The sequence below is a fragment of the Anolis carolinensis genome, chromosome 2 (assembly GCF_035594765.1).
Source record: "Anolis carolinensis isolate JA03-04 chromosome 2, rAnoCar3.1.pri, whole genome shotgun sequence".
Taxonomy (NCBI): domain Eukaryota; kingdom Metazoa; phylum Chordata; class Lepidosauria; order Squamata; family Dactyloidae; genus Anolis; species Anolis carolinensis.
Window position 1 is genome coordinate 266,346,348 of NC_085842.1, and position 20,266 is coordinate 266,366,613.

Below are 20,266 nucleotides of genomic sequence, written 5' to 3' on the forward strand. Positions count from 1 at the left end.
AAGATTGAACTTCAAAGACTCTGGCAGAAACCAGTGCAGGTGGTCCCGGTGGTGATGGGCACACTGGGTGCCGTGCCAAAAGATCTCAGCCGGCATTTGGAAACAATAGACATTGACAAAATTACGATCTGCCAACTGCAAAAGGCCACCCTACTGGGATCTGCACGCATCATCCGAAAATACATCACACAGTCCTAGACACTTGGGAAGTGTTCGACTTGTGATTTTGTGAAACGAAATCCAGCATATCTATCTTGTTTGCTGTGTCATACAACGTCATTGTATCAATAATAATAATAATAATAATAATAATAATAATAATAATAATAGTTGTAAGAGAAGAAGAGACCCCTTGGGTCATTTAGCCCAACCCCCTTCTGCCCTTGTGCCGTGGGGGCCGGATAGATAGCTTCGATGGGCCGCATCCGGCCCCTGGGCCTTAGTTTGAGGACGTCTGACCTAGGGCTTAACCAATGTATGCCGTCGGTTTAAGTCCTATATTTTTTTTCATGTCAGGAGTGACTTGAGAAACTTCACGGTGCTTCTGGTGTGAGAGAATTGGCTGTCTGCAAGGACATTGCCCAGGGGACGCCCGGGTGTTTTGATGTTTTTACCACCCTTATGGGAGGCTTCTCTCATGTCCCCGCATGGAACTGAAGCTGATAGAGGGAGTTCATCTGCGCTCTCCCCAAGTTGGATTTGAACCAGCAACCCAACCTTCAAGTCAGCAGTCCTGCTGACACAAGGGTTTAACCCACTGTGTCACGGGAGGCTCCTGAGCCCTGTATGATGGGGCCAGAGTCTCATTGACTGCTGAACTGTTGCAGCAATGTTACTGCATGGATATCAATGCAATTAACAAGAGGGAGAGATAACTCTTTTCTTTTCACTGTCTCCTCTCCTCATATAAAGTTTTCCTTAATCAATATCTAACCTTCCCTTCCTAACAGTAAAAGCTCATAACATTTCTTCAAGCCTTTGTGGATATCCTGTGCGGATGTCTGTGGACCACATGTTAAGAGCCACTGTCATATACCAACTTGATAGAAGCACAGTGCTGGTTGACAGTGCCATTTTTCAAAATGTGAACAGTATTCTTGTGGTCAGTCATACACTTAGACTTCTTCCATTAATCTCCATGATATGTGTTCCAAACAGAACAGGTATTCATAATTCACACACACAAATAGGGTTAGAAATTTCCATCGATTTGTTGAAAAAACTGAGGTTAATTGGTGAGGGCAGTTTTAATTGCTACAGAATCACATAGACCCAGACAATCTGAAATGTAACTTATCAAAATCTTGGTTGCTGCTTGCTGTAGAAGGTAGTTTGTATATTTTGCATCTTTCATTGGTCCTCACAGTCGTGTCTTAACTTTCATAAATTTGCTCATAGTAAATCAGATCTACTGCCCTGACATAGGAAGCCACACCATCTGTCCATCTAGTTTGATACTATCTATATTGATCTGCTGCACTTTTAGGGTTTCAGAGAAGACTCTTTCCTAATTCTGCCTGGAGATGCCAAGAACTGAATCCAATATGGCTATGGTCCTTTTTTCTTTTTCTTTTTTTTAAAGAGCATTTAAATAGTTTCCCACATTTCTCATCTTAAACACTTTTCGATTGTTATTAGTCCTGTAGGGGAAGAAAAGGGCACAATTCAGGAATGCAATAAATGAAACATAAACACCTAGAAAAAATGGCTCTTAAAAATATGTTTAGTGGTTGTGATTTCCAATACATATTGCCACTTTCAACATCTTGAACTCTATTTCTTCAGGCTTTTCATTGGTGTGTAGAATTATGTTAGCTTTTATTTATTTTTTCCATTTTATTCCCATTGATTTTTTTTCTTGGTTTTTAAAAATGTCAAGGATTGATGGCACAAATGTATTTTATTGTCAGGGGAAGAATCCTCTTTAATGAAAATATCTTATATTGGTGCACGTTGTCACTATGATATTTCTATCCCTTTCATGACCCTTACAATCTTTCCACCCATTAGAAATCGGAAAACATACTTTCAAGAACTGTCATTTAAACAAGAAAACGCTTTGCAAAGAAAAGAATACAAACCTTTTTTAAACATGTAGCCATGCCAAAGTTATAGTAACACGCTGTAAGTGTTGGCTTCTTGAAAATCATTTTCTAAAAAAGAGAAATTTGAGCAATCAAACAACATTTTTATATTGTGGATGCAGTGGTTCAAAGCCATGGATCAATTTTCGATTGGATCTTCAGTAACACAGAGAGAAAGAAGTAACTGCAGTAGAGAACAAATTGATATAAGCTATATCTATGCAGCTCTTCACATGGCACTTTTGGGCTGTGCCATTATGCTGGCAATCGGCGGCAAAAGGGAAGGTGCACAAAACAGCTCATGGCACCCCACGCACCCTCCCTTCTCCACTCATCACACGGTGGGGACAGGAGATGGTGCTTTGCCGCCCTTTTCCTACCCCCATCAGATGGCAGAAAGGGTGGCAACACATGGCAGTGCACGTTGCCCTGCTGCCCTTTCTGCCATCAGATGGCAAAAAAGGAAGGAAACTACACTTTCCTCCCCTTAGTGGAGGACAAAATGCCAAAGCCAAAGTGAGGAATGTAGGCGGGGCCCACCATGTGTCGTGTGATGGCGCATGGCAGACCCCATCCTTGCTGTGATTAAAAGTGGCAAAATGGGGCAAAAATGCCCCATGTGAAGCGGTCCTATGTCAAGATAGCAATATCACAGGTGAATGGATTGCCTCTTCTGGAGAATTCAAGGATTTTGTTGAAATATGTTGTTCAAAACCGTTGTTCAAAGCCCTCATTGCAGCTGCCGGGATGTTTTCAACTGTCCCGAAATGATGTCATTTGAGGTGGGTATTGAGCTTGGGGTGTATGTGTGTGTGTGGGGGGGGGGATCGCACAGAGCCAGGCTGTACGGTGGGTGGCGAAGTGTTCAGAACAGCCTTCAGAAGATGAAGGATGCTGCTCCAGACTCCTCTGCACTTCCACTTGTGACAATACACAAGAACTACTATGCACTTTGCTAATGTACCAACTGCTGTGAAGGCATGGACTCACTAAGGAAGGTCAAACCGTATGTCTGGGTTCCCCTTCCATCTGTCTCAACCACCCACTTTCCTTTTCTGGCCCTTCTGCACTGTGCAAAATAATCATTCTCGTTACTTTGGGACAGACTATGTATATATACAATATATACTAAGTACAAGTTCACCCATTATCTTGCTTCCACATACTGGAGCTAGGGGGTTCTTCCTATGCTGGAAATAAGGGCCAATTTATGCCTAAAATTCTTCAAGATTTCTAAAATATAGACTATATTAAAGTACAGTTGCAAGATGTTTAAGTACTGTGCAAGAAAAAAGGGAGTATATAAACAACATGAATAAACCATGTGATCATACATTATATCCTTCCCAGAGCCAGACTTATTCAATAAAAGTTAATGCCGAGTGTCCCCTTATGCTGGGAGAGAAAATTTTATTTGGAAAAGATTTTTCTTGGACTTCCCTTCCAAGAAGGATGGCCAGAGCCCAGGCTGAAGATTTTGGGAAATGTAGTTCCAAAAAAAATAATTTGTTCGAGTTCAATATGTTCCACAATTAAGTGCACACAACTTAACATCAAAATGTACTGCATAACCTGCTATCAAGTAAGATATAACTGTTCCGGTAGAACATGCCAGAGGGCCTTCCTCTTATCATTGTACGCCCTGCATTGAGAGCAATATATGCCACAGCTTGGAGGACAAAGGACTAACTTCTGACTAATGCTATTCAAAGTGGCCTCGTTACCCAACTTTTCACCTGTTGCAGAGAATGCACATTTGTCTATTAAATAATAATAAGCCTGAAATCACAGCCAAGTATTGGCATGCTGGTGAATTTTGTAAATAAGTAACTGAAGTATGAAATGAAGCATGCATTTAGCTCTCTGTGTAAAGTAAATTATTGCTAAGAAATAGTGCATGCCCTGCAATGCCATTGGAAAGTCATGCTTTGATTACTGGGGAATAATGAATTCAAGTCCTTAGAAATTAATGCTACTTGCATCTGGTGCTCTCCGATGAATCATCTTCAAACAACTGCACCCATTTGTGTCATGCCGCACAAAGGCTGCTCACCTCTTTGGCAGGGCACCTAGGTCAAGGGATGTCACATTTCAAAAATCGCTTTTTGCTTACATCGTTCTTTTAGGAATTATTGATATTTTTTATATATTTGAGATAACTAACTTTTCTGGGATAATGCTGATGGATATCATGAGTTTCAAGTCCCAGGTGTATTTTTTTCACAGACTACTGAAGCAAAGTGTTAAAGGAAGAAAATGAAACACTTTGTCAATACAAGATGTGCTAAATAAACGAGCGAGCAAAAAGAATGAAAAAGGCAGGCTTACGATTAAACAAGCTGACAAGTTTCCTTTAACGCAGAGATCTTGTGAGACAAGTAAGAGACTAATAAGAAGGTTCATTCCATTTGGGAACTGCTCTTATACCACTCACATGGAAATGAATAAGAGCCCTGCAGAAAAGCACAAGCTCTCTTGCAGCTCCCATTCAGTTCATCACAACATTACAATATCCTTGGTTTGGTTAGATTTTATTAAGATCCTGAGCTTTCTGCCTTATATGCATTTGGATTAACAGCTTGTCTGGATTTTGAGCTTTCATTTAAAAAAAACAAAAAAAAACAAAGCATAACTCTATCACTTCTGAGCCCAGATAGACAGTACAGCCCCATTGTTTTGTCAGAAATGAGCCTTCAATTGCATCTGAGTTGCCATCAGTCAGCACATACACATACATTGTAAGGTCACAGCCAAATACTGCTATTAAAAATTAAGAGAGGGTTTGGCTGCCCCACTACTGCCACCCTCCATTTTGCCAACAAGGAGCTCATAATAAAGCTTGGAAATTGTATGGACTACGCAGCCCTCAGCAGCTCTTGCCAGTATAACTAACAAGGAGGAAAGCTGGGACTTGCTGTCCAAAAACATCTGGAAAACCACTTCAGCGGCTGTGTAGTTTTTAATGTATTTTAATATTTCTATGTCCAATTGTTTAATGACACAAAGGGTTTGTTTTTTATTTTCATACTCAAATTTTAATGCATGTACATTGTTTTATTTGCATTGTGTCATATTTATTGTTATTCATCTTGAGTCCCTATATTGGGTGAAAGGTGAGATAAAAATCAAGCAAATAAATGCATAATAAATTAGAATTGCATGCTCAGATATAAGTAAAAGAGACCTTATGCCTAAGTAAATATTCATAGTAACTTTGCAAGTATGTGTGTGTGCACATGCATAGTAAGTACCGTATGTATGCATATGTCTGAGATCTTTGTTGTTACTTGCCTAAAGTCACCTTCAACAGAAACTCTATGAAAAATGTCCATGAGCACTACTTATTTTTTTAAAAAAACCACTTAGGTCTTGCAAATTCATAGCTAAAGTGTCCTTTATACTCAGACAGTAAGATGGTGTTGCTGCCTTTAAAAAGCTTTGAAAAACAGGATGTGTATTTAGTCCACCTGTTGTGCACACTTAAGTTTACTATGAAACAAAGGATTTTAATCACATAAACCCACTGTTCCACTACAGTTGTGTTATTGTTGATAGTGGATACATACTGTTTTGGGCGCCTTTGATATCACACCTCCCTTGATTAGGCAGTTGTGCTGATTCAGCTCTCCGTGCTCTCAAGATTGTACTCCTTCAAACCTCTGTGAAGCCATCTTCCTGCACTTCTGCTGTTTCCGAATGTCTAATTTTTTATTTTAGCGCAATTGCACAATTTCATTATTTTAAACTAAAGGCAAAGATACATATAAAAATGAAAAACATCCACCTAAGAAACTGAAAAAGTTTCTTCACAGTAAAAAGCATCCAAAAACAGTACTTGATACTGAAACTCAAGCTCTTAGGAAAGGAAGATTGAATTTAGCCTAGATGGCTATCTGAAGAGCCATGTAATGGAAATTCGTGCATGATACAAAAAGGATAAACTAGATAATCTGAATTTCCCATTCTTACCTTTCAAGCTATGGATCCTTATCTCTGTTCTTACAGCTGGTTACAATTCATGAGACAGTCTTCTCTTTAGGTGATTGTTAGAACTATTTGGTCCTATGTATGCTTGCCCAGGATTTCTGAAGATTTGTTTTCCTATCTTCAAATCTCATTTCCGAAGTTTTTACTATCTGATCTTTCAGGTTTACCCTAAACATTAGGTTTAGGGCAGAAAAATGTAACTAATTCTGAAGCTTGCGCTGGAACCATGAATTGTTTGTTCATATTTCATTCATTCTATGGCCAACAGATCACAAAAAATCATCAGATGCTAGCAGATTGTTAAATAAGGGAATTGCTCCAAAGGTGCAATTTTATCTGCTTTTATATCTTGTCTTGCTTTGGGCATGCAACTATTTATTATTTATTTATCTCTTGTGTGCTCATCTTGATTTTCCTCCAAGGAACTCAAGATGACATATGTGGAAATTTCTCATTTTATTCTTTACAGCAACCTGGTGCAGTAAGTTAAGTAAAGGCAGCAGCCTTCCTGAAAGCTACCCAGTTTTATCTTCATGGTTGAGTAGGAATTTGAATGCCCCAAAGACAGTAACCTGCTGCACCTTACCTTAAGCAGAGGTGACAGTGCAGAGAAACAAACAGAGCAAAAAGAAAGGTAAGTCTACCTTTGGCTACGGTCTGACAAAGGTGAACTGAGGAGGATTTTGGTGTTTTGTCAGTGGCGAACAAGAAGCCTTTGAACAGAAGGATCAAGATCTATAAGCCAAGGAAAGACCCAGAGGGTAGAAAGTAAGCAAAGGGCTAAAGGAAGGGAAAAATTAGTGAGCAAGAGCTCGAATAAGTGATACCAGAGGCAGCCTGAAATCTATTTAAAGGAGAACAAAGAGAGGGGGAAGCTCACTGATGTGCGGGGCTTCTCATAACCTTGACCACCTGGAGAAACAGCTCCTATATTCAATGTGCTAAAGGTTTTTCCCCATCTGCGTGGTTTGTTAAGAGGTGCAATTCAAACCAGAAGAAATAACAGAGGCAATAAAATAGTGTTTTTAAATTAATGGAATATATCATAGAAGCAACCTTTCCTTAATCTCTGTTCTGGAATCATTTACTAAAGCAAAACAAGACCAGTTGTCTAAACTGATACGCAGCAAAGACTTTCTGAAATGAGTTAATCCCTCCTTTCCTTACGCCTGTTGTTTTTATAGACTGAAGCAGTCACAATGAATTCCAGCTTGAACTTTCCAACTTTAAGGGAGATATAAGACAAGCTTTCTTCTGATTTGCACAGATGTGATATGTAGAACAATGCCAATTTCCCTGAACCCTTCAGTAAGCATGACAGCAGATTAACAAAACAAACAGTGATTGTTCTATTTTAACACGCAAGTGAAGACTGTAACAAATGCTGTTGTAAATAGTATTTTGGAACTACACATATATGATTGCATTAACACCACTTATCAAAAGTATAGAGTTTAAAATTAATAATTAGGATCCAAGCTTGGCTCTGGATGTGAAATGTAAGTGTCTTTCAGTTCTCTCCTTCTCACACATATACTGGAGCTCTTCGGATCAGATCTCTGCCCTGTCTATATACTGAAAGCTTTCCTTTCTGTGAATAACAGCTTGGAGTGGAAATAGAAATATGGGAGACCAATAATAATAATAATAATAATAACAACAACAACAACAACAACAACAACAACAACAACAACAAATGTGAAAGGCAGTCAAGAACCAACATTGAGGGAACTCAACAGTAGTAAACTGCTTCAAGTGAAAAGACAAAGAGTAAATACCGTAAAAAACACAATCCAGAGCAGAAGAGAAAACTGGCAAAAGAAGGCTCCCCATGGGCAGTTCCTGGGAAAAATCGAGAGCCAAATTGACAAAGAAAAAACATGGCTGTGGCTCACACATGGAACTTTGAAAAAGGAGACGGAGGGCCTGATTCTGACAGCCCAAGAACGAGGCATTAGAACCAATGCGATCAAAGCCAAAATTGAAAAGTCAATGACAGATCCCAAATGTAGACTCTGCAAGGAAGCAGATGAAACAAAAGATCACATCCTCAGCTTCTGCAAGAAGATTGCACAGACAGACTACAAGCAGAGGCATAACGCCATCGCTCAAATGATTCATTGGAACTTGTGCCACAAATACCATCTGCCTGCGACAAAGAACTGGTGGGATCATAAGCCGGAAAAAGTTACAGAGAATGAACATGTCAAGCTACTCTGGGACTTCCGAATTCAGACAGACAGGGTTTAAAAAACAAAGTATGGATTGTCAATGTTGCAATCCCAGGGGAAAGCAGGATTGAAGAAAAACAACTGGAAAAGCTGACACAATATGAGGACTTAAAGATTGAATTGCAAAGACTCTGGCACAAGCCAGTCAAGGTGGTCCTAGTGGTGATCGGCACACTGGGTGCAGTGACTAAAGGCCTTGGCCTGCACTTAAACACAATCAGCACTGACAAAATTATCACCTCAAGATTGAACTTCAAAGACTCTGGCAAAAACCAGTACAGGTGGTCCCGGTGGTGATCGGCACACTGGGTGCCATGCCAAAAGATCTCAGCCGGCATTTGGAAACAATAGACATTGACAAAATTACAATCTGCCAACTGCAAAAGGCCACCCTACTGGGATCTGCGCACATCATCCGAAAATACATCACACAGTCCTAAACACTTGGGAAGTGTTCGACTTGTGATTTTGTGATACGAAACCCAGCATATCTATCTTGTTTGCTGTGTCATACAACGTCGTTGTGTCAATAATAATAATAATAATAATAATAATAATAAACAACTTTATTTGCATTCCACTCTAACTCCCCAAGGGGACTCTGGGCGGATTCTAACATACAACAACAAACATTCAACACCTCCATAAAACAAACAAATACTGACATAAAATCCCAGAAAAAACCCACATATGAAAACAGCAATTAAAACCTAACATCAAATTAAACCTAACATCAGTGAATTAAACCTAACATTAGTAAATTAAACCAACATAGTCAGACAAAAAAATTATATAATGACATAAAATCTGAACAAACATCTATATTAATTTAGAGAAGCCAACTGGAATTTCAAAGTTGTGTGGGTTGGCTGTGTGGCCTATGGTGGTATATTGGGCTGGCATAGACTAGCAAAGCCCAGATGCAAAATAGTTCTCAACTAGGGCTTGGAAGTGGTCACTCATTGTCTAATTCTCCTCCGCTCCATATGCTAGTGAGCAAAAGTAGGTCTTTAGTTGTTTTTTGAAAGGGGGGGGGAGTGCTTCCCAAGCTCTGATCTTCCAGGTGTTTTGGACTTCATCTCTTCAAATCCCTGACCATTGGCCAAGTTAGCTGAGGCTTCTGGGAGATGAAGTACAAAACATCTGGAAGACTGGAGCTTGGGAATCACGGACCTAGCAGAATGCAGTTAACAGGCCTCCAATCATCCAGACTCCTGGAGCCCTGTATCTACTATTTACTGAACAAAACCCATTTGGAGCAACCAGATGTTTTGGTTTCAGAACTAAATAACCTGTTTTTTGGGGGGGCCACCATGAAGAAAGGCCCAAATACCCTGAAAGTAACAGACTAATTCTGATCATGGTAGCTAAGTAGGGTCAGGCCTGGTTAGTACTTGAATGAGGGATCACCAAGAAATGCCAAGTGCTATAGACCAGGGATCCTTAAGCTTTGCAACCCTTTAACCCAATAAATCTTATGTGACCCCCAGACGTATAAAGTACAGTGGATGGGGAGCACATATGTGTGCACAGAAGAGAAGGTAAGGCAGAGAGATGCACTCATGAACGAAAAGGGAATGCGTGTAGGAGAACATGGAAGACAACCCCAAAATAAAGGTAGGGCAACCCCATACATTATGAAGCTGAGCTGTGGACTACATGTAAAAGGAAGGCAATGGTAAACTACCTCTCAGTATTCCTACAAACCTTCAGTATTCATGAGGTTGCCATTAAGTCAACAGGAAGTGTGAACATATGCATATGAACACACAGACACATGGCAGCAAAGAAAACAAATCAATAAAGGGAAAAGCTGTGATGAACTGGATGAAGGCTAACAAGTTGAAACTTAATCCAGACAAGACAGAGGCCCTCCTGGTCAGTCGTGGGACCAATTGGGGTACTGGGTGGCAAACTGTGCTCGACGGGGTTGCACTCCCCCTGAGAACGCAGGTCCGCAGTCTGGGGGTCCTTCTGGACTCATCGCTGACACTTGAGGCTCAGGTGCTGGCGGTGGCTGGGAGGGCCTTTGCACAATTAAAACTTGTGCACCAGCTGCGACCATACCTTGAGAAGTCTGACTTGGCCACGGTGGTCCACGCCTTGGTTACATCCAGATTGGATTACTGCAATGCTCTCTACGTGGGGCTGCCCTTGAAGACGGTCCGGAAACTCCAACTTGTTCAAAGGTCGGCAGCCAGGTTCCTAATACAATGCCCCTTTTAAAGCAGCTCCACTGGCTGCCGATAAACTGCCGGGCCCAATTCAAGGTGCAGGTATTGAGCTATAAAGCCCTGTACAGCTCGGGCCCTCCTATCTCCATGATCGCATCTCCCCCTAGATGCAGGCCCTGAAATCATCCCAATTGCGACTGGTGGGGACAAGAGAGCGGGCCTTCTCGGTAGTGGCCCCCCAGCTCTGGAATATCCTGCCAAAGGAGATTAGGCATGCCCCTACTCTGTTCTCCTTTTGCAAGGAGTTGAAAACCTAGTGGTTTCAGTGGGTCTTTGAATAATTTTCTCTGGTGTACCGCCGACCCCTGGCCCTGAAACATACTGTACAAGGATCATCTATCCCTAATAACGGACCATGTCAATCCATCTGATTATATATTCTTGTTCCTTCTGGTTGTTGTGATTGTTTCTTATGGTCTTCACTGTTTTACTAGTGTAGGTTTTTTAATTTTGTTTTAATAATGTGTGTATTGTGCTATTTATGTAATGTATGTTGCTGTTTTTATGCTTGTAAACCGCCCTGAGTTCCTTCGGTATATAAATAAAGTTTTACTTACTTATTTACTTACTTACTTACTTACTTATATATCTTTACATTTATTTGAAATCCAGTTCTTTTAGATTTTAGGTAGACTTCTGTTTTCAATGTTTAGAATACAGAGAACGGGTTGTAAAAATGATACTTTCTTCCTCAGTCTTACTATAATATTAGCATCTTAGCACAATATTTGAATTTTAAATTGTGTTTTTCAAATCGATTTTCCCCTGCCCATGGAATTGTCTTTAACCAAGATAACATAGACTTGTCTTCAATTTTGTGTAACAGGAATCCTTATCATTGTAAAGAATCATATCTTTTGTTCAGTGGGTACAGGTTATATTATCTTTGTTTTGATCACAAACTCTTGGCAGGAAATTAAAGTCACCAGTATCTAAGATTTTATACTCATGCCTGCTAAATGCAAAAATGCTGCTGATGCCTTTTGAGAGGATGTAACTTGAGCCGGCAACATAAATCACAGTGAAATCTGGAAATGATTCATACTTACATTTCAGCACCTGCAGACTTTATGCTTTAGCTACTTCATAAACGCCCCTATAGCTGTAGGACATAATGTCTGTTCTACTTATTCTATATTACATCCTTGACTCTGTTTTTTCTTATACAGAAGCAATTGATATATTTACGTAGCTAAAACTCCCCATGTTTTTACCATTAGATTTGTCTAGGCAAGCTCCTACTATCAATTACAAAAAGGACCAGACCATGTCTTCCCTTATGGAAATGATTTTGCAGGTTGGTTATTTATGTGCAAGAATAAGAATAAGGGAATCTGAGAGCCAGCATGATGCAGTGGTTTGAGTGTTGGACTAGGACCAAGGTTAAAATCTCCATTTGATCATGGAAGCTCACTGGGTTACCTTGGCTGAATCACACTCTCTCAGCCTCAGTCTGAGTTATCTACAAAGGGAGGCAGGGGATGGGGTGGAAGTATTATAGGTAGCCACAAGACTATAGCCTGCCTACCCCTGAACAAGCCAGCACTGTCTACTCAGATTGCAAAGGGATCAGCATCAGACAGAGAATGTCCACATCATCTGCCACTTTCGCTTGAGTTACTGTGGAATTAACTCAAAGCACGCAAAGCACAAGCTCCTTGTTATTACATATAGTGCCTCAACTAAGTAATGTGTTTAAAAGGATTCCTCTGCCCACCAGCACTTCTGCTTCAGACTATGGATCAGAGTGCATTTAGGACTTGTAACCAAGGACTGGGGATGTGTGACTCTCGAGGTTCCTGGACTGCAAGGTCTACCATCCTTCACCAATAGGTGGCCAGGAGTTGTGGTTCCACATATTCCCCACCACTGCTTTGTACATATGCATTTCTGAAATTTGCACCCCAAGGAGCAGCTTTTAGGCTAGTGGTTCCCAACCAGTGGTCCGCAAGAACTAAAATATGGTCCGCAAAACATTTAAAATTTTAAACCTTTATTCATTTTAATAAATCCATGTGGGTGGTGCTGGCAAGCAGGACGTCGGGCTGGGGGGAAGGTAAGCAATCAATGTCACGTGTCACGTACTCATGCCACCCAGGGTCAGTCAGTCGCAAACATTGTCTTGCTCAGCTGTGTCAATGATTCCGTTTTGCTGTTCAGTGATTCGACGGCTCCAGTAGTTTTACTGACAGTGCATCCTCAATATTCGTATAATTTTTTACTTATTTAATGATGATTGAAATTGGAGAGATTGCAGAAGAAATCCAGGAAGAACTCATTGAATTTCAAAATGTCAGAAACTGCAAGGATGCATTTGATTCCGATTCTCTTAAGTGTTTTGATATAAAAAATGTAATATAAGAATTTGAGGAATCACCTTGCGCTTTCTTGTGCTCTTCTCCACAATTTATTTATGCAACAAGGTTTTTCTGCTTTGCTAAAAATTAAAAACAAATCCAGGAATCAATTGAAAGTAAGTGATGACAGTGTGTAGCTTTGAGCAATAATATTAGCCCCAGGATTACCCAACTTGTAAAGAAAATGCAACCTCAAAAATCACATTGAATTTCATTTTCTATTTAAAATGTTCTTTTTATATTAAAATAGTACTCTTAATTCATGTTACTATTAAGTTTAAGGAACATTTAAAAGTTTTGATTAAAGTTTATTTTTAGAATAATACCGTTTATTACTTTTTAACCTTTTGGTCCCTGCCTGCCAACAACAACAACAAAATCAAAGTGGTCCCTGGTCAAAAAAAGGTTGGGAACCACTGCTCTAGGCTTCACTCTGCCATGCCCTCTCATGTGCAAAAAGTTTTATTATTCTCTCTCTCTTATTCTCGTATTCAACCAGTATTCTGAAATTAAATCTCAACGTTTCTGCTGTGTGACAACATTTTCTGTAACAACCCACCATTTCTGCAGAATTTACTGTCTTGAATAGCTATGGTCTTAAAAGTACATTCATATAAGATATATATGGACTATAAAATGGTGATTCTGGCCATGACTTTGCTTAGGTAGAAGATTATCTGGAAATTTGATATATAATATGAGTAACTTTGTGGAAGGACAGAATGTTATTTAATATAATAACAGATAAATAATGCTTCTGAAAAACAGCATCCAATCTAAGAAGCTTGAACAAATGTGTGAGAAAGCAATCTTATGTACTTGACCCCAGGTGTATGCCAAACTAGATCTTTCATCACACTTTCTTGATTTAACCATACTGATTAAAAACTGAGAGGACAAAATCTGAAACTATTCCTGGCTGAAACAATCACACTAATAAAATATGTGCATGTGAGTTCAAAATCTGATATGACTTGAATTAACTGCCAATTAGGTGGTAAAAGTCCTTCCTCTAATTTTTCAGTTTAAAAAATTTGAACTCTTCAAGTAATTATATACAGTGGCAGTAAATTTGCTCTGGATTTCATTTTTTTACAATGTTATCAAATATTAATGGAACAAGGCTTCACCAGGCATTATTCCCTTTTCTGGTGAGTCATGCTTGAGCTCTGCGAGTGCAGCATTTTTCAGAATGAAGCAGAGACTGTTTGATGACCGGGACATCCGTAGAGATACCAAGGTGCTGGTTTACAAAGCCATTGTCCTCCCAACCCTGCTCTACGCCTGCGAAACATCACACCAAACTCCTGGAGCGTTTCCATCAGCGTTGCCTCAGAAAAAACCTGCTAATCTCTTGGGAAGACATGCGGACAAATGTCAGCGTGCTGGAAGAAGCAAAGACCACCAGCATTGAAGCGATGCTCCTACGCCATCAAGTCCACTGGACTGGCCACGTTGTCCGAATGCCCGATCACGTCTCCCAAAGCAGTTGCTCTACTCCGAACTCAAGAATGGGAAACGTAATGTTGGTGGGCAGGAAAAGAGATTTAAATATGGGCTTAAAGCCAACCTTAAAAACTGTGGCATAGACACTGAGAACTGGGAAGCCCTGGCCCTTGAGCGCTCTAACTGGAGGTCAGCTGTGAATAGCAGTGCTGCGGAGTTCGAAGAGGCACAAATGGAGGGCTTAAGGGAGAAACGTGCCAAGAGGAAGGCCCGTCAAGCCAACCCTGACCGGGACCGCCTTCCACCTGAAAACCGATGTCCTCACTGCAGGAGAACATGCAGATCAAGAATAGGTCTCTTCAGCCATCTACGGACACACCCCAAGGTGGAAGACAATCATCCTCGAACTACAAGGGATCGCCTAAGTAAGCTTTTTTATGATATGTCCAAAAGGCAACAGTCTCAGTTTATTCATCTTAGCTTCACAGGAGAATTCAGGCTTGAATTTACTCTGGGATTCATTTATTTGTTTTTCTAGCAGTCCATGTTATCTGTAGAACTCCAGCACCACATTTCAAATGAGTTGACTTTCTCCCTATTGGTTTTCTTCATTGGAAATATAATGGCATGGAGAGCCCTAACTTAGCATTCAATTATATATCTTGGCACTTCAGGATCATGCCTGGTTCCTTCACAACTGCCCTTATAAGTCCTAGTCTTCTTCCTTGACTGTGATCTCTGTTTTAATAACTGAGCCAAGCTATAGAACATTTTGAATCATTTCAATGTCTTGTCGAAGGCTTTCATGGCCAGAATCAATGGGTTACTGTGAGTTTTTCGAGCTGTATGGCCATGTTCCATAAGCATTTGAGAAAATGCTTATGGAACATGGCCATACAGCCCAGAAAACTCACAGCAACCCTTTTCAATGTCATCATCGTTCACATTAAAGTCATGTAAATAATGTGTGGTCACTATTTTTGTGTTCTTAATGTTTCATTCTAAGCCTGTCTTAGCACTTTCTTCCTTGACTTTCCTAATAATAATTTCAAATCTTTGCATCTACTGTTTTGTCTACCTTAATGTTTTGTTCCATATATTCCTGGTACACTCTGGAAAGAACAGAAAAGTTTTCAGAATAATGCAACATTACACATGCTAGTTACCAAGGTGTCTTAATGTGCATTTGTTGATTTTTGAATCCAAGCAATCTGGCAGTTGGTGAGGTTAAACTAAAGTGGGAAAAGCAAAAGTAGAGCAGATCAATCATCTCCTGCCCCAGTGATCCAATTTAAGGGGTCATTTAAAGTGTGCAATCTTATGCAAGACTTATTTAGGAATAAAGCCACACTGAACAGAGTGGGGATTCATAAAACCAGCTCACGCTGAAGAGTGCCAGAGTAAAACCATTAACTATTACATTAAGTTGACAAACTTTACTGACAGTGTCTACTGTAGTGTCACTGAGCTTTCTGCTAACCAAGAGGGTAAAATGCACCCATTGTTTACACAACTGGTGTTTTTTGACTGAAAACTGGAAATCTACTAGGAAAGAGCAAATATATTTCCATGTGATTTACATAGCAAAAAATGAATTAACAATATGCTGACATTTACAAAGAGTTATTTCTGAGACATTTCTTGCATATACCGAAACTCTGTTGTACTTATTTGTTCCCTCATATTCAATTGTTTACTTTTTTATTATAATATTGGTGCAGATTTATATATTTGCACACGCTGTGCTAGTTTCTGTCCTCCTTTTCTCATATGAGACATCAGATATCCTATTAAAGGTCTTTAACAGCTATTAAAACATCCAAAAATGGGCATGCCTTGTATTTCTTTGTAGCCAAAAAGCTCAGAAATACCTATCTGTTGTTACAGATAATAAATCAAGTTAAACAGTTCAAATAAAGAATGTTTATTTTACTTTTTTAAACAGTATGATGTCATTAGAAGCCAAAATTATACTTTAGTTTTCTACTGTTTAGAAAGCAATATATCTTTCAATTATTTCAACAATATCAGTATACATTTTATTTATGGTATTCCATAATTATACATTGTTGTCTTCTCACCCCCCCCTCCCAAAAAGAGACCCTATAACGAAACAGTACACATTTCAAAATATTACTAAGAACAGCAAAATATTCTTCCCAATCTTCATGGTGTAAAATTGAAATATTGTACACTCTGAAAAATGAAAAAGGCCATGAAAACTTCTGTTTTCTCAACTAGGACTTCATTTGGCTGATAGGGGTCAAAGAACATATAAGTAATTTTCAGGCAGCAACCAACTGAGTATTTCAGCAAAGTCTGTCAGTCAATCTGTCTTCAATATTGAAGTGGCAGGAATGTGATGGCAAAAGCAGCCTTTACACAGCATCAGGTAAGAGAATCCAGCTGTGCTTGTATAGACTCCAACTATTTAATTTAAAAAAGACATAAACATTAAAGATGTTTAGAATCATGAGAATGGAAAGGAATTAATGAACTACACAATTTAAATACATGCATATACCATGCAAATAATTCAACTATCATCTTTTTTTTTTATTTTTATTTTTTATTTATTTTTTTTATTTATTTTTTTTAATTTTTTTATTGTTGTTTTGTCATCTTATCCCACTCCCACCCTCCCACCCTCCCCTCCTTGTACATACACTTTATACAACAAACTACAGAAGTTACATTTGAAATATCAATCTCAATCTTAATTTTTCCACTCCACATCTTAGTACATTCTCTAAATAGTTCTTAACTGGTTCCCACACCCCCTTGATTATTGCAATATTTCCAATTTTATCTATATTATTCCATTTGCAATTTGTGATTTCTACATTTAACATATCAATTATATACTTATACCAATTCGTCAGAGTCCATTTTGTTTTATCTTTCCAACCGCTCACTAAAACAATTTGTGCACATGCTATTAATTTGTCAATCATTTTTTCTTTTTGTATATTCTTCACTTCTGTTATCCTTGCATGTAGTACATTTCTATTAACTATTACTATTTGTAGATTTAGCATTCTATTGATTTCTCCTTCAATCATTCTCCAGTATTCTTGCACCCGATCGCACTCCCATATCATATGATTGAACACCCCTCTTTGTTCACAACCGTGCCAACACCTATCTTTCATCCCTGGTAAAAACCGTGAAAGTTGTGCAGGAGTTCTGTACCATTTTTGTAACATTTTCCTTCTTGCTTCCCTTAATACATTGTACTTTTCTTTTGCTATATTACTTATTTCCCTTTGTATATCTTCCCTCTCAATTTCCATGTCCATTCTCCATGTTTGGAAAATTTCCTCTACTATTTCTTCTTTTACCGTTATAATTTGTTCATACAGATCTCCTGCCACCTTCTTTTCCTCTCTCAAACATTTCCTAATCGCCTTCTCAAATGGACTGTCCTGTTCTCTAATTTTTTCTCTCAATCTAAAAATTTCCTGTCTTATAGCCCAGCTTTGAATCCAATTCCCTGATCCTATCCAATTCTGAATTTCTTTTTGTTCTACAGGGTCTCCATCTATTGTGTACAAATCCTCCACTAACCTTTTCCCTCTACTTTCAATTGATCTCAATGTTCTGCCTATAATTTCGTTGTTATTGTAATTAATTTGCCATATAGTTGCCATCTTATTCTCATTGCCTGGACTTAGCTTCTTCTTTCTTTTTTTCCACACTTTTATTGTTCCTTTAAAAGGTTCCTTAAATTCTGCTTCTTCTCTCCTACTCCATTCCCTAAATATTATTTCTTTTTCTTTAGTATTATTTATTATCTTCTCCATATTTGCCCATTTTTTTTTAGTATACTGTATTTCCAATAATCTTTGGATTTGAAACGCATCGTGATAGACTTCTAAACTTGGAATCCCCCAGCCTCCCTCTTCCTCTTTTGCATTTAACCATTTGTCCCTTATTCTGGGCCTTTTTCCTCCGACTGCCCATTTTCTTATTCTCCTGTCCCATGTCTTTAGTGTCTTCCTATCTACTGTGTTCGGTAATGTTTGAAATAAATATGTCAATTTTGGTATTATGAACATTTTTAGTGCCCTTATTCTGTCCACTCTTGTTAATGTTTTTCCTTCCCAATTCTTAAACTGTTTCTCTATTACCTTCCATTTTTGTTTATAATTCCCCTTGACTATACTCTTTGGGTTTTTATATATCCATACTCCTAAGTATTTCAGCTTCTTTAATCCTAATCTTAACCCTGATATTTTCCTAATCTCCAGTTGTTCCCTTGGTGGGGTATTAAGACATAGTATCTCTGACTTTTTAATATTAACGAATAGTCCTGATATATTTTTAAATTCTTCCAGTTTTTTAATAATATCTTTTACCATAATTAACGGTTGACTTGTAATAATCATTGCATCATCGGCAAAGAAATTAAGCCTTATTTCTTCCTTTTGTCCTCCTCCCTTTTCTATTTTGTACCCTGTCCAGTTGGTGCTATTCCTGATACTTTCAGCTAGCATTTCTATCGCTATTACAAATAAAGTGGGGGATAATGGACAACCTTGTTTTGTACCATTTAAAATTGGTATCTCTCCTGTCCTTCCATTATTCACCCTTATTTTTGCTTTACAGTTGCTGTACAATTGTTGCAGCGTTTTGCAAAAGTTTTCCCCCATATTCAACTGTTGACATAATCTTAACAGATAATTGTGATTGACTTTATCAAATGCTTTGTAAACATCCAATTTGAGAATTCCCATTTTTTTCTTATTCGAATTTGCATGATTCATTGCAATTACTACATTTTTTATTGGATCCCCAATTTTTCTTCCCTTCACAAATCCATATTGATCCTCTTTGATTATTTTTGGCATTATTGTTTCCAATCTTTTTGCTAAAATTTTTGTAAATATTTTATAATCTTGATTGCATAGACTAATGGGTCTGTATGACCCTGGTTGTGTTAAATCTCTCCCCTTTTTGGGTATAGTTATAATTTCTGATACTTTCCATGTTAGGGGGACTTTTTGCTTAGTGTATATTTCATTGAACAATTCTGTTAGGTGTGGTGCCAACTCTTCCATAAATGCTTTATAATATTCTGCTGGAAATCCATCTGGCCCTGGTGACTTGCCTCCCTTTAACCCTTTAATTGCCCTTATTGTTTCCTCTTGCGTTATTGGTTGGTTTAATAACTCTCTGTCTTCCTCTGCAATTTTTTCTCTGATATTTAAGTTCCCTTGCATTACCCTCTCTTCCTTATATAGATTTTTATAATATTTTGCCATTATCTCCCTAATCTTACTTTGCTCCTCTTGTTCTTTCCCATTTTCGTCTTTCAATCTCTTTATCCATGTTTTTTCTTTTTTCTTTTTCAAATAGTAAGCCATCCTCTTCATTGATTTTATATTCCAACTTTGGGAATAGCTTTTAACGTATAGATATTTATTTATTATATTCCTTTCCTCAAATGCTTCTAATTGGTTTTTTTTCTCCTTTAGCTCTCTCCAAATCTGTCTATCCTTAGTCCTTTTATGTTTGTCTTGCAGGGTTTCTATTTCTTTTATTCTCTTATCCTGTTCATTCCTCCATCTTCTTCTAAGATTTACCTCTAAACTTATACAGTGACCCCTTATCACTGCCTTACTTGCATCCCAAATTATATCTTTAGTTACTTGTCCATTGTCATTGGTCTCAAAATACTTATTTATTTCTTTCCTAATTGTTTCATATTCTTCCTCTCTACTGTTTAAAACTGTGTTATATCTCCAGGTTCTTTCTTTTCTTTCTATTTCTAATTTTACTTTTACTCTTAATGGTGCATGATCCGATAAATGTATTGGAAGTGTTTTTGCTTCTAGAATCACTGATTGGTTTGTATTTTTCCCCAGAATATAATCTATTTTGCTATATGTGTCATGTCTTCCCGAGTAATATGTCCATCTATTATT

The 20,266-nt window shown here is 38.4% G+C and overlaps 1 protein-coding gene across 5 annotated transcripts in view; it reads right to left on the reverse strand.

Moving 5' to 3' along the window:
* Positions 1-1,619: 1,619 nt before the first annotated feature.
* commd10 (COMM domain containing 10) overlaps positions 1,620-20,266 on the reverse strand; it is a 93,686-nt gene continuing 75,039 nt past the window's right edge. For 3 of the 5 annotated variants that reach the window (XR_010003485.1, XR_010003484.1, XM_062972166.1), the window contains one exon: positions 16,248-16,766. Coding sequence is in view for 3 of the 5 variants with exons in the window: in XM_062972166.1 (XP_062828236.1) it covers positions 16,728-16,766 (39 nt within the window). In the remaining 2 variants the exon portion in view is untranslated. Of the gene's footprint in view, positions 1,641-2,005; positions 2,154-16,247; positions 16,767-20,266 lie in introns of those variants that run through there. The other 2 variants (XM_062972167.1, XM_062972165.1) reach the window with 2 other exon arrangements.